We start from the raw sequence: 12,258 nt of genomic DNA on the forward strand, positions 1-12,258 counted from the left end.
TAAAATTAATTTATATCTAACAATTTCTTTTGACTTTAATATGTGTCCATCTTTAAAAGACTTTTCAATTTTAGAATGGTGGAAAAAACATTCAAACAATTTTTCTATTTTATCACAAACTACTAAACAAATTTTAGCAACTTATGTCTCGACAATGGCGGTTGGATTAGCATTTAGTGCGGGAGAGAGTATTTGAATGAGACACGTACAAGTATGACTCTAGAATCAATTGAGGCATAAATTTGAGTGGATGATTGGATCAAAGTGTAACTTAGATATCGACAACAAGAGACTGCTAGTAATAATAGTGAAGATTTATATAAGATTACACCTGAAACCACAATAACTGATATTTCAAAAAATAATTCTGATTAAGATAAGAGGGTTACAAATTCAAATGGTAAGTGAACTAGGTGAGGTTTGATTCCTTTAAATCTCAAAAAAATACATAAGTAACTTGATTTATATAAATTAAGTTCAAACTTTTGTTTTTTATTAAATCTGTTCGAATCGAAATCGTTGGAAACGAGAATCGAACCATCAGGGAATTGAAATCAGAACCGCCGGTTCCAGAACTGTGCTCATGCCTGCAGGTAGAGTTATCCAGTTTAGAGGATTATATAAATTGTCAAGAATTGACGTGAGAATTCAACATTTGTGAAATCATTTACGTTGGTGTATCATTACTCACCCAATTCTCATCTAATTGATAGAGTTGGTAAGCAGATTTTGGAGTGAGAAGCTGATCTTAGTTTGAGGCTTCCATTAAGTAATTGGTCATATTTTTATATTAAATAATTTACAAGCTTATTGTTTAAAAACATCCATAAACGTAAGATTAAACACTTTATTACCTTAAACCAGAACAAAGACCAAAGCAAAGACAATTTTATTTTCATGGCAGAGACCATTTTCTGTCCAAGATTAAATCAGGTTCAGTTCACTAATTGTCGATTATGGGCGACACAACAATGGGACTCCTCACTGTGTGCTTTCCATTCTCTTCAATCCAAACGAGTGAGCCATGTGTTATCGATCCTCTGTTGTCAACCTTAAACCGTATGTTCAATGAATAGCTTTGCTTCTCGTGTGTCTTGCCAAACACCAATCTTTCCGGCGACACTGTAACTTTAGAACCCTTGGGCGCTCTCACTGCCGCCTTGTAAATCGCCGCTCCAGCTCCAACATTCGTGACAGTCCGTCGAAATGTCTCAACATTGGTTCTCTTGTTAGTGTACAGAGCGATGAAGGAAGGGTAATTCAGATCGAACGAAGCCTTGGCGCAGCTGTAATTGCTTGATCTGGTTATGGTGGAGATTTGGCTGGCGGTGAAGTTCATGAAGCAGAGGTGATTCACGTAGTCTTGCGGAGCAGTATCATATATGAGGCCGGGATCAAGCGCCTTGTTGGGATCAACTTGGCCAGCTCCAATGGCCAGCGGCAAAGCGGCCTCATGAGAGCCGTAGTAAACGTCTACGATAGGATTACCAGTGTTATCAAATGGGTTTGCCGTGGTCATCATGGCCGATCGAATGGCGGCGGGGCTCCATTCTGGGTGAGCCCCTTTGAGCATCGCTGCAATGCCGGAAGCATGAGGGCAAGCCATGGACGTGCCCGAGCTCAGATCGTAATCGGCTGACAAGTATATATTCTGACCAATTCGAGTAACATACGTCTCTGGACTCGTAGCGGCTAGAATTAAAGTCCCAGGGGCCATCAAATCTGGCTTCAGGATACTCGGGTAGCTCTGTGCAGGGCCTCTCGAACTATAGATAGCAACGGTGGGTGCAGGCTCAATCCCCACGAAGGTCTGTTGAAACTTGATGCTAGCTGTTGGTTCGGTGGCAGTTTCAGCGTAGTGGATTAGTGGAGGCGAGTCCTTCACTCTAACTACAACCCCTGGAAAGGGGAAATGTTTGGAACGAAATAGATCTGAATCATTGGAGATAAAGATGGCTGCGGACTTATCTGTCTTTGAAAGAACATCAATTTGTGTCCCGAAATCCTCGATGTTGTCACATATGACAATGGAACCCGGGGCTTCAGTTAACTGGTCAACCGAATTGCAAGCAGATAAAGTCTTGTTGTAGAGAAGAGATCGGCCTTGTATCCAAGCTCTGGCTGGAAACAGAGTCCATCCTTTGATGGTAAACCCATTTCCTAGCGTCACAGTCCCCGCGAACCATCGATCGACGGAGCCTGCGGCCACGGTCAGGGCCCATGGAATGCCATTGTGCAGGCGCCCGCGCTCTGGACCACGATTTCCGGCCGAGGTAGAAACCAACACGCCCTTCTCCATGGCTCCAAATGATGCTATGGCAATAGGATCCTCGTAAAGAGGGATTCGACCGAAACCCATCGAAATGGACATCACATCGACGCCGTCGGCCACGGCCTGGTCCATACCGGCAAGCACATCCGAAGCATAACGTCCTTCATTCCAGATAACCTTGTAGACAGCAAGCCTGGCTCGTGGCGCCATCCCTCTTGCAGTTCCCAAACCGTAGCCGAAGAATGAGACTCCACGGACGTAGTTTCCGGCGACAGTTGAAGCAGTGTGAGTGCCGTGACCCTCATTGTCCCTCGCCGAGTTCATACGGATTGTAACGTTGGGATCAGCGGCTATTACGCCCTTGTTGAAGTATCTTGCTCCGATAAGCTTTAAATTACACAGCGAAGAGTTGAATTCTTGCCCTTCCTGGCACACCCCTTTCCACTTCTTTGGAATATTTCGGGTCATCCCATGGTCCTTGAAGCTGTCGCTCTCCGGCCACACCCCGGTGTCGATTACGCCGACGATGACATCTCTCCCGTAGTCGGACGCTGGCCACAGTCCGGTGGTAGGATTGAGGGAGAGGAATTCGAAGGTGTGAGTGGTGTCAAGCTCCACTTGGCGGTCCATGAAAGACGAGACGAATCCCGGGGACTTCTTTAGCTTCCCCAGCTCTTCCTCGGAGAGAAGAGCACTGAAGCCATGGAATGCGTTATCGTAAGTGTAGACAAGGCTTGGATTGGAATGAGGAACTAGTGTTTCAGTGGGGGAAGCAAGGTCTCTAGAATTTACTAGGGAATCAATAATGGAAGAGTACCAATGGAGATGGGAAGAGAAAGGCTTGGGCATGAGGGACTTGTCCATATGGACAATGTAGGTGGACCTCTTGGCCAGAGTTGTGCTAACTTGGAGGGCAAAGAGAAGCCACGAACATGAGCAGACCAGCAAAGATAGAAATTTGCTTTCCCTGTTGCTGCTTCCCATAGCTTTTGCAACCGGAATTAAGTTTGATCAGTCAACAATCAAGTGTATATGCTACTTATATGGATGCATCTTCCATGACGTAGTTGTGTGTGTGTGTATACAATATAACTTTTTTTTTTGTTCCGAAAACTACGTACCTGATAATTTTATTCTGAATGATGAAAAAGTCTCTGGATACGAGTGGTGAAGAGTTTGTTTGGAGGGACACTGCACTGGCCTTTCTCTTCAATCTAAAGAAGACGGAAAGTTTTGGCCACTTAGGGATCGGTTTGCGGAAAACAGTAAAAGAAAGGAGAGAAAGAGAGTCTCCTTTCACTCAAGGGATGGAGATGGACAAGGGAATAAATAAACAAAAAAGTGGGACAGAAAAGAAGAAGAAGATAAGGGTATGACTGTGACTGTGACTGTGACTCGGACATTACTGAAAACGTTGTAGGGAAAGTAAGGAAAGGGGTAGATAGAATAATAAAGGATAATGCTACATGTCCTGAAAAAGTTACAGGAAGTTTTACAGGAAATCTTTTAATTTTAATTTTATTTTTATTTTTATTAATCTTTCTCGGCATTTACGCCGCCCCCGCCCCCACCCCCACCCTACTTAAAGACTTAAAAAATCTGATAGAAAACTTGCTCCCCACCATATTTAAAAACTTAAAAAAATTGATAGAAAACTTGCTATCAGATTTCTTGAGCTTATTCAAAAACTTAAATATGGTACTGTACAACAAATATTAAGAAATCTGATAGTATAACGCCATCCGCATAATAATATTTGAAAAACTTAAAAATATTCAATATGAAGCCCAACTTCTTTGCCTTTTAATTTTTTGGTTGCTCATTTGGAGACCTAATCTCTTACAATATTATCAACAATCATGTGGATATGAAAATGAGTTTAATTTCAATTCTTGTCATTGTGCATTTTGTAACTGCCATTTGGTAAAAATTTTAAATAAGGATTTTGTTGGATATGAAAATGAGTTTAATTTCAATTTTTGTTGGCACTAAACACTTATTAAATATATTTTACCTTTTAACATCAAATTGTTTACCTGGCCTTTTAATTTTTTTTCTTTTTCCTTATTTTTTTCTCTTCTTCCTCACTTCTCTTTTTCTTTCCCATGCCTTCTTCTTCCTCGTTCGCTCGGCCTACACACGATCGTCATCGACCTCCACCTATGTCGAGCCTTCACTGATCGGATCCGTGGTCCCCTTCTTTCTAGCTGCCGTCGCCGACCCTCAGATCCGTCCGACTAGATCCCTTGCCAGAAGCTGGACCAGGAGAATTGAGATATTTTTGACACTAAAAACTCTGTGAATGGTAGAAAAATCAATAGCTCACTTCTCATGGCTAAAGTAAGGGGTAAATAAGCACTATGGGGTGCATTGGGCATACAAGACTATGCAGACACCGCATCGAGATTAGGGTCTTGGCATGATGGATCTGGGCATGATGCATCGGATTTAGTTGGGTTGGGTCGGATCAGATCTAATCGGGTTAGGTCGGATCTAGTCGGGTCTAATTGGATCCAATCGGTGCGGGTGGCGTTGACGGGCGATGCGACTGACGACTGGTGAAGGAGGTAGTTGCCGCTACAAACAACGACAGTGGTAGCTCGATCATGCGCAAGTCGAGTGAACGAGGAGGATGAAGGCGCAGGGAAGAAAGAGAGAAGTAGGGAAGAAGAGAAAAAAATAAGGAAAAAAAAATTAAAAGGCCAAGTAAACAATTTGATGTTAAAAGGTAAAATATATTTAATAAGTGTTTAGTGCCAACAAAAATTGAAATTAAACTCATTTTCATATCCAACAAAATCCTTATTTAAAATTTTTACCAAATGGCAGTTACAAAATGCACAATGACAAGAATTGAAATTAAACTCATTTTCATATCCACATGATTGTTGATAATATTGTAAGAGATTAGGTCTCCAAATGAGCAACCAAAAAATTAAAAGGCAAAGAAGTTGGGCTTCATATTGAATATTTTTAAGTTTTTCAAATATTATTATGCGGATGGCGTTATACTATCAGATTTCTTAATATTTGTTGTACAGTACCATATTTAAGTTTTTGAATAAGCTCAAGAAATCTGATAGCAAGTTTTCTATCAATTTTTTTAAGTTTTTAAATATGGTGGGGGAGTAAGTTTTCTATCAGATTTTTTAAGTCTTTAAATAGGGGGGGGGGGGGGGGGGGGCGTAAATGCCGAGAAAGATTAATAAAAATAAAAAAAAATTAAAAAGTTTCCTGTAAAACTTCCTGTAACTTTTCCGGGACATGTAGCATTATCCAATAATAAATTTAGTATTTGATGTTATCTAAAACTAAAACTCTATCTGAAAAGACCTCATCTTTAACCGTATATGATATCTTTTTATTAAGAAAAAACAAATAATATGGCAAATTGGGGGTGTTCAAAAAAATCAGTGCATCGCGAAAATTAGCCAAACCAAACCAAACCAAATCGAATCGGTTGTTTTCTTTTCGGTGGTCGAAAATGGTTTGGATCATGTCCAAACCATGCAGTTTGCGGTTTGGACAATTGCCAGTTTGATTTTAAACCAAATCGCCCTAGAAAATAATAATAAAAATTATAAAAAAATTATTATTATAAAAATCTAATAATTAACAGCCCCTCCTATTTATTTTTTACACTATTTTGTTTTTATTTTTTGCTCCTATTTATTTACCTTTGATTTATTTATTTATCAATATTTGTGTATTTATTTACCATTTTTAAATATCATTTTTAGTGATTTTAAGTAGCATTTCAAATTGCGGTAAATCGCACCAAACCAGACCGCAAATGCGGTGCGGTTTGGCCGCACCAAAACTAGACCGTGGTCTAGTTTAATTGAAAAATCACTCTAGTGGTTTGACGTGTTGAAAATGATTCAGACCGGCCAAACAGCACCGCGCACACCCCTAGTCTTAAGACTCTTTACTCGTATTCCAACCCAATACCTATTTTGTGATATTCTATAACAAACTCGGGTATCTATCTATCTTCTCCGATCCATTCCTTTAAAAGTGCTTCGCATGAATTTCTTTTAGGATATGAAAGACATCATTCAAGTATTTGCATCTCTTTTTATTACTTTTTTCAATTTTTAGATACTTGTTATTAGCCTGAAGAGTATGTCTGATAATCTTAATTATAAAAACTAGCCAATTATACAGATTTTAAGACTAAGTGGATAAGGTCAAGGGCTTAATTATATACAAAGCATTCAAATAAGATTCAGAGTGTTTTAAATAATTTTTTTGTTTACTTACAAAAAAAATAAATCCAAGAATAAACAAACCCAAAAAAACTCAAAACATAAAAGAAGAAACCATGAAGGGTTGGGAGAACTTCTTGTTTAGGTCTCTTGAAAACCTTCTCATTAACTATTATCCAAGTATTAAGGGAAGATTTTTCAAGAAAGTGACAAGTCTCTTGGAGTTTCTTCAAATGCAGTCTCATTTGAAGCATGCCAATTAACCTCCAAAACTAACACCTTGAAAGTTAAACAAAATATCTCGAAAGATCCATATACTCTCCCATCTATCAGGTTCAACCTCTATAAATCCAAGTATACCAAAAACTCTACATAAAACACACTACTTTCTCTTATGATTTTTAGCATAACTAATTTAGGCATCGGAGGGCTCTCACATGAGACACTCTGCACCTTCTGACCATCTTCTATTTTACAGGTCTCCTAAAGACTGAAGACTCTCCCACAACTATAAATTTATTGCTATATCTCAATAACAACAATTGACGATGTTCATAGAAAATCAATCAAGAACCTAATTAAAAGATTCTTAACAATTTGAATCCTCCAAGTCAACTTGGAGAGGCTAATGAAGGTATCTAGGAAAGTTGACAATCTCCGCAAAACCACTAAGGGAAGCAGAAGAGCTAACCACATCCCTCTGAGAGATTGAGGAAAAATTTGTTGAACCGACAATGAAAGACTATTTCCTCCCCCAGAAACGAGAAAATCTCTTGGGCTGACAGGAAAGACTAAGCCTTTTCCTAGATATCTATTTAGGGTTTAGGGGCTTTACCCCTACGCCCTTGTAAGGGATGTCGCCCCATTGACCCATAACCCTTGACTACCAACCGAGCAATAGGGCCCCCATACCAACTTTGCTTAAGCATCATCAATTGAGTCAAACTCCAGAACACCAACAAATAAGTGCTAAAATAAAATAACAATGGCCTAAACGAGATCAATTGCAGCTGGAAATCAACAAAGCCAAGAAGAACCCGAGGTTTATTCTCCCGAAGTCCCTCAAAGACCATAGGAGACTCTTCGTCTACCACTAACCACGAAAGACCCTTCCTTTCATAGCCACTAAGACATCTGGATTAGCTCCTTCAACCATTCATGTCGTTGAATATGAAGCTTTTTGGAAACAACATGAGAAGAGTATTTTGGCTCTCTAGGAAATGGCTAGTCACTTGCAAATACCTCATGCTCATTTTCCATCAATGCTACAAAACTTTATGATTGAAGGCCTGTCAAGCCTCCCAGAGGACCATGAGGACTTGCCTCTAGAGAACTCCAGAAGTGCCTATTATTGAGAGAGTCTCCCAGGACTTTCCCAAAGCCTGCATAACCTTAGGGACCTACTTAAAAAAAAAAAAAAAAAAAAAAGGAACAAGGTTAGGAAGAAACCACTTTGAAAGGAGAAATAACCCGAAATAATGGAAAGTACAACCATCAAATAAGGTGCAGCCTATCAAAAGGTCACCTAAGGAGAACACAAGAAGTAGATAATCCATCCATATTCAATGCTTGAGAAACAACAAATATGAAGAAGATGATTGAAGAAATTTTGGAACAAAAGTGACTGGTGCTAGCTTAAGAGGACCAACAGAGGAGGAAAAATCCTTTTATTTTGGAAATTATGCAGAAATCTCTCCCATGAAAGTTCAAGATGCACTAGTTGGCCACTTATTCAGGGAAAAGTGATCCACATGATCATATACAAAATTATGAGTCCCTCATGCTTATTCATAGTTAGGAAGATGCAATCATGTGTTGAGCCTTCCCTTTAACTTTGACTAATCACGCGTATGCTTAGTTTAATGACTTGGCTGAGGGTTTAATCTCTTCTTTTGATCAAGTAAGGAAAGAGTTCATCTAAGCCTTCATCATTAACAACTAGAGGAAGAAAGACACTACCTACCTCCTTAGCATCTGGCGAAGCAATGAAGAAACTCTCCAACAAACGATCGATTCAAAAAAGTGACATTAAAAATACAAGACTTGCAGGTGGGGGGTGGTTGTCACTACTATGCTTCAACGGACTCGGTCCACACCTCTTCAAGAGTCCCTTACCCTTAACCAACCAACAACCCTATCAAACTTGTTTGTCCAAGCCAACAAGTACATTATGCAAGCTAAAGTAATGCAAATAATTGGAGGAAATGAAGAAAGAGATAAGAAGAAAAAGGAAAGAGACTTTGATGAAGGGACAAGTGATGTGCTTATATTTTCTACATATTTTCTATACCATTCTTACTTGATTTTATACTTAATTCTTATGCTTATATATGTTTTCTATATTAATTTTTGTTAATTTATCATGTTGACAGGATTTGAAGGAAAAGTGAGAAAGAAGAGCAAAAGTTATGGATTTTCGCTACTCAACGGTTCGCTTGAAAATAAAAGTTGTACCAATTAAAATGTCCAAAAATTATGAAAAAAATATATGTGAGAGCTCTATATGTATACTTTTTTACGCTTCAAATGATACGTAAATTTGAATTTTTTATAGAAAGTTATGGCTATTGGAGTGACAAAAGGTCAAAGTTGTCAAATTCAACATTACCTACAAATTTTTCATTTCATTTTCTCCAAGTTGGGATGATTTGTAGATGGATTAAGAGGCATTTTAAGGGCTATTTGGGCTGCCTATTTAATGAAGAATTAGGCCCAACTGGACCTAAGAATGCTAGCTCAAAAGTCTAATCAAATTAATCTCATATCTTACAAAATTCTTTAAATTGTAATTCTTGATATTTTGAGGGATTATCTTGTATTGAATATGGGACCTAAACTTTTGAGTGGACATGGGTGGCATGAAACATGGAAGAGGAAAACATGGAGAGAAAAACATGGAAGTGAGCCAACTTGCTCATATTAATTAAGTTTTGATGATTAACAAAAATATTTTTATGAGATAAATGTATTTTCTACTCATTCGAAAAGTAAATTTATTTTAAATTAAAAGTGGGTACAAAGAGTAAATTTATTTTTAATTAAAAGTGGGTTGTCTTTAAACATGTTTTATTATTTTAATCATTTATGTCTCAAAAGCTTATATTTGAATTTTCAAATATTGAATTAAAGGAGAATTATTTTTAAACATGTTTTCTCTTACTCAGTTAAAAAGTAAATTTATTTTGAATTAAAGGAGAATTATTTTTAGACATATTTTATTGTTTTAATCATTTATGTCTCAAAAGCTTATATTTGAATTTTCAAATCTTGATTTCTCATGAAAAAAATAAATTTATTTTGAATTAAAGGTGAGACATGTTTTTTTATTGTTTGAGAAAGCCTAAACATTTTTTTGAATTTCAAACTTCATATTAACCATTTCTTTAATGGCTAGTGTGTTTGGAAGATGTATATATATAGGATAAGTATGGAGGCTCAAGGTAGAACAAACTTGATAGAGCATTCAAACAAGAGTGAAAATGTTCGAAGTGCTGGAAGTGTGTTAGCTGATAGAATTCTCAACCGTTGGTGACTTGTTTATAATTGTCTCTGGTTGTAAGTTTGTTATTTTTACTCACTTGTTGTGTGAGGGAATTGTATTTGCTAGTAGTATGCTGGTGGTTCTTTCTTAGACAAGAGATTGTATGTTGGTTCTAACTCCAATTAAAAGCTAATGTTGATTCTCCCTAGTAAAAACCTTATGCTAAGTTTTGAGAGCCTCAAGTTAAGTCTTGATAGAGAGGATTAGGCTCTTTAAAGCCGAACCTCTATAAATTTTTTTTGTTCCTTGTGGTTGTGTGATTTTATTGTTATTAATTCTGCTGCAATCACCACATATTAAGATCACAAATTTAAGAGTTTTTAAAAGAGTTAAAATTATTAATTAATTTTTAAAAAACCTAATTTACCCCATTTTGGGTATTTTTCTAGACAACAGAGGAAAACATGGAGGAAGAAATTATGGAGGTAGGGTATCCCATGTTTTAAGGACAAAATTAAGGAATAAAAGAAATTGATGAGTATAAATAGAGAAGGAAGGCTGAAAAATTAAAGAGTTGGAGGTGAAAGAGCTTGAAAGATTGGAGAATTTGAGCATTCTTGGTGGATGATTTCTTCAAAAATTGGTGACAACATTTGAAGAAGGAAATCCTACACATCAAAAGATTTCTATTCTCTTCTTCCATGTCTTTTAAATTCTATATTTATGTTCATTTGTTTTGTTATGGATTCTATCATTTGTAATATGAACTAAACTCTATAACTATGGTGTTTTGATGTAGTCTAATTATGATAATTTGATTTTCATGAATTGATTTTCTTTATTCATGCAAGTGTTTATTATTATGCTTAATGCTATCAAATACTTGGCCAATATTTGATTGATATGTTGATATAGATTTAAACCGGAAGGAAAAATCTATAACTTGATCTAGATAATAAAGACCATAAGAATATAATTGGAACGAAAGTAAAAATTTGACTTGTGTGGTTAATTATCATTGCATGAATAATTAAATTTGGATTATCAACTATTTAAATTAAATCGAATTAATTAGGTGAAATTAAAATACCCTAGTGCTCTCCAAATCTTGAAACTCTCCATTTTTACTTTGTGTGTTATTATTTTCTTTTCTTAAATTAATTTCCCTTAATCAATTGTTTAAATAACATTTGGGTTAATATAATTTTGGTAATTATCACCCGATCCTCGTGGGAACGATATTCTACTCACTACTTTAATACTTGTGCGATCCATACACTTGCGAAAAATAGACATCAACAAGCTAGAGACAGAGAAAGACAAAAAATCTAATGGTCATCCCTGGCTCCAATTCAAGGATTATACCTTGCTCACAAAATCAAGTTCCACTATTTTGGAAGCTATTGAAAGATTGGGCTTTATCGAATTCCCTAGCTTATAAGAAGAAAAAAGGATGCCTTTTGTCAATTCGATAATACTCATGGTCACTCTACTGACAAATGTCATGACTTAATGAATCAAATAGAGGCTTTAATCAAGGAAGGGCAACTTAGAGAATTTGTGGACACAAAAACCTAGAAGGATGAATAAATTAACTATCCTGGAAGCAAGGGGCATAACTCAAGGCAAGAAGAGCAAGAAAATAATGTAAGTTCTTATTGATCTAATGAAAGATAGGCCTGAGAAGCATGTTTCATAGCTTGAATGCCTAAAGTCCTTAGAAGAATTCATAACACTTGTATATACTTCAAGGAAGTATCATAAGCAAGATTAAGAGTCTTAATGGTTATAAACGTCATTCGATATACAATGCCCGAATAAAATGACTTTTACCCTTTTGTAGTTTGTTTTTTGTGCATTTTGTTTTTCAGAACAACGAACACACAAAAAAGGCCAAAACCATAGTAAACAAGCAACCCAGCATCAAACTGTAGAGTGCACGAGAATGATCTAAGGTTCATTATCTAGAACCTAGCATTGAAGCATAGAATATGTGAGAATATGATATAGGGTTCATTATCTAAAACTAGCATCAAAGCGTGGAATACACTAGAATGATGTAAGGTTCATTATCTAAAACCTAGCATTTAAGCATAAAAGGCATGAAAACGATCTAGAAATCATCATCCATCATAAAACTAGCATAAAAAATGCAAAAATTGCAAGAATGATATATAGAGAGAAAATCTAGTATCAAAAGTGAAAAATGTATGAGACTAGATTAAAAACTAAAAATACAAAAACACGAAAACAATCTAGGATAATCCAAAATCAAAAGTGATAAATGCATAAGAATA

At 36.6% G+C, this 12,258-nt stretch overlaps 1 protein-coding gene across 1 annotated transcript; it reads right to left on the minus strand.

Moving 5' to 3' along the window:
- Positions 1-827: 827 nt before the first annotated feature.
- On the minus strand, positions 828-3,596 carry LOC127808855 (subtilisin-like protease SBT3). Its single transcript, XM_052347522.1, has 2 exons — positions 3,394-3,596; positions 828-3,258 (listed from the first exon to the last, which is right to left on the minus strand). Exon 2 carries the CDS (start codon positions 3,254-3,256, stop codon positions 944-946), a length of 2,313 nt encoding a protein of 770 aa, XP_052203482.1. The 5' UTR covers positions 3,257-3,258; positions 3,394-3,596; the 3' UTR covers positions 828-943.
- Between the last annotated feature and the right edge of the window lie 8,662 nt (positions 3,597-12,258).

Source organism: Diospyros lotus, chromosome 8 (genome assembly GCF_014633365.1).
Source record: "Diospyros lotus cultivar Yz01 chromosome 8, ASM1463336v1, whole genome shotgun sequence".
Lineage (NCBI taxonomy): Eukaryota > Viridiplantae > Streptophyta > Magnoliopsida > Ericales > Ebenaceae > Diospyros > Diospyros lotus.

Bases quoted from the DNA above. Each gene is read 5' to 3' on its own strand.
- LOC127808855 (XM_052347522.1), bottom strand. From the start codon at position 3,256: ATGGGAAGCAGCAACAGGGAAAGCAAATTTCTATCTTTGCTGGTCTGC.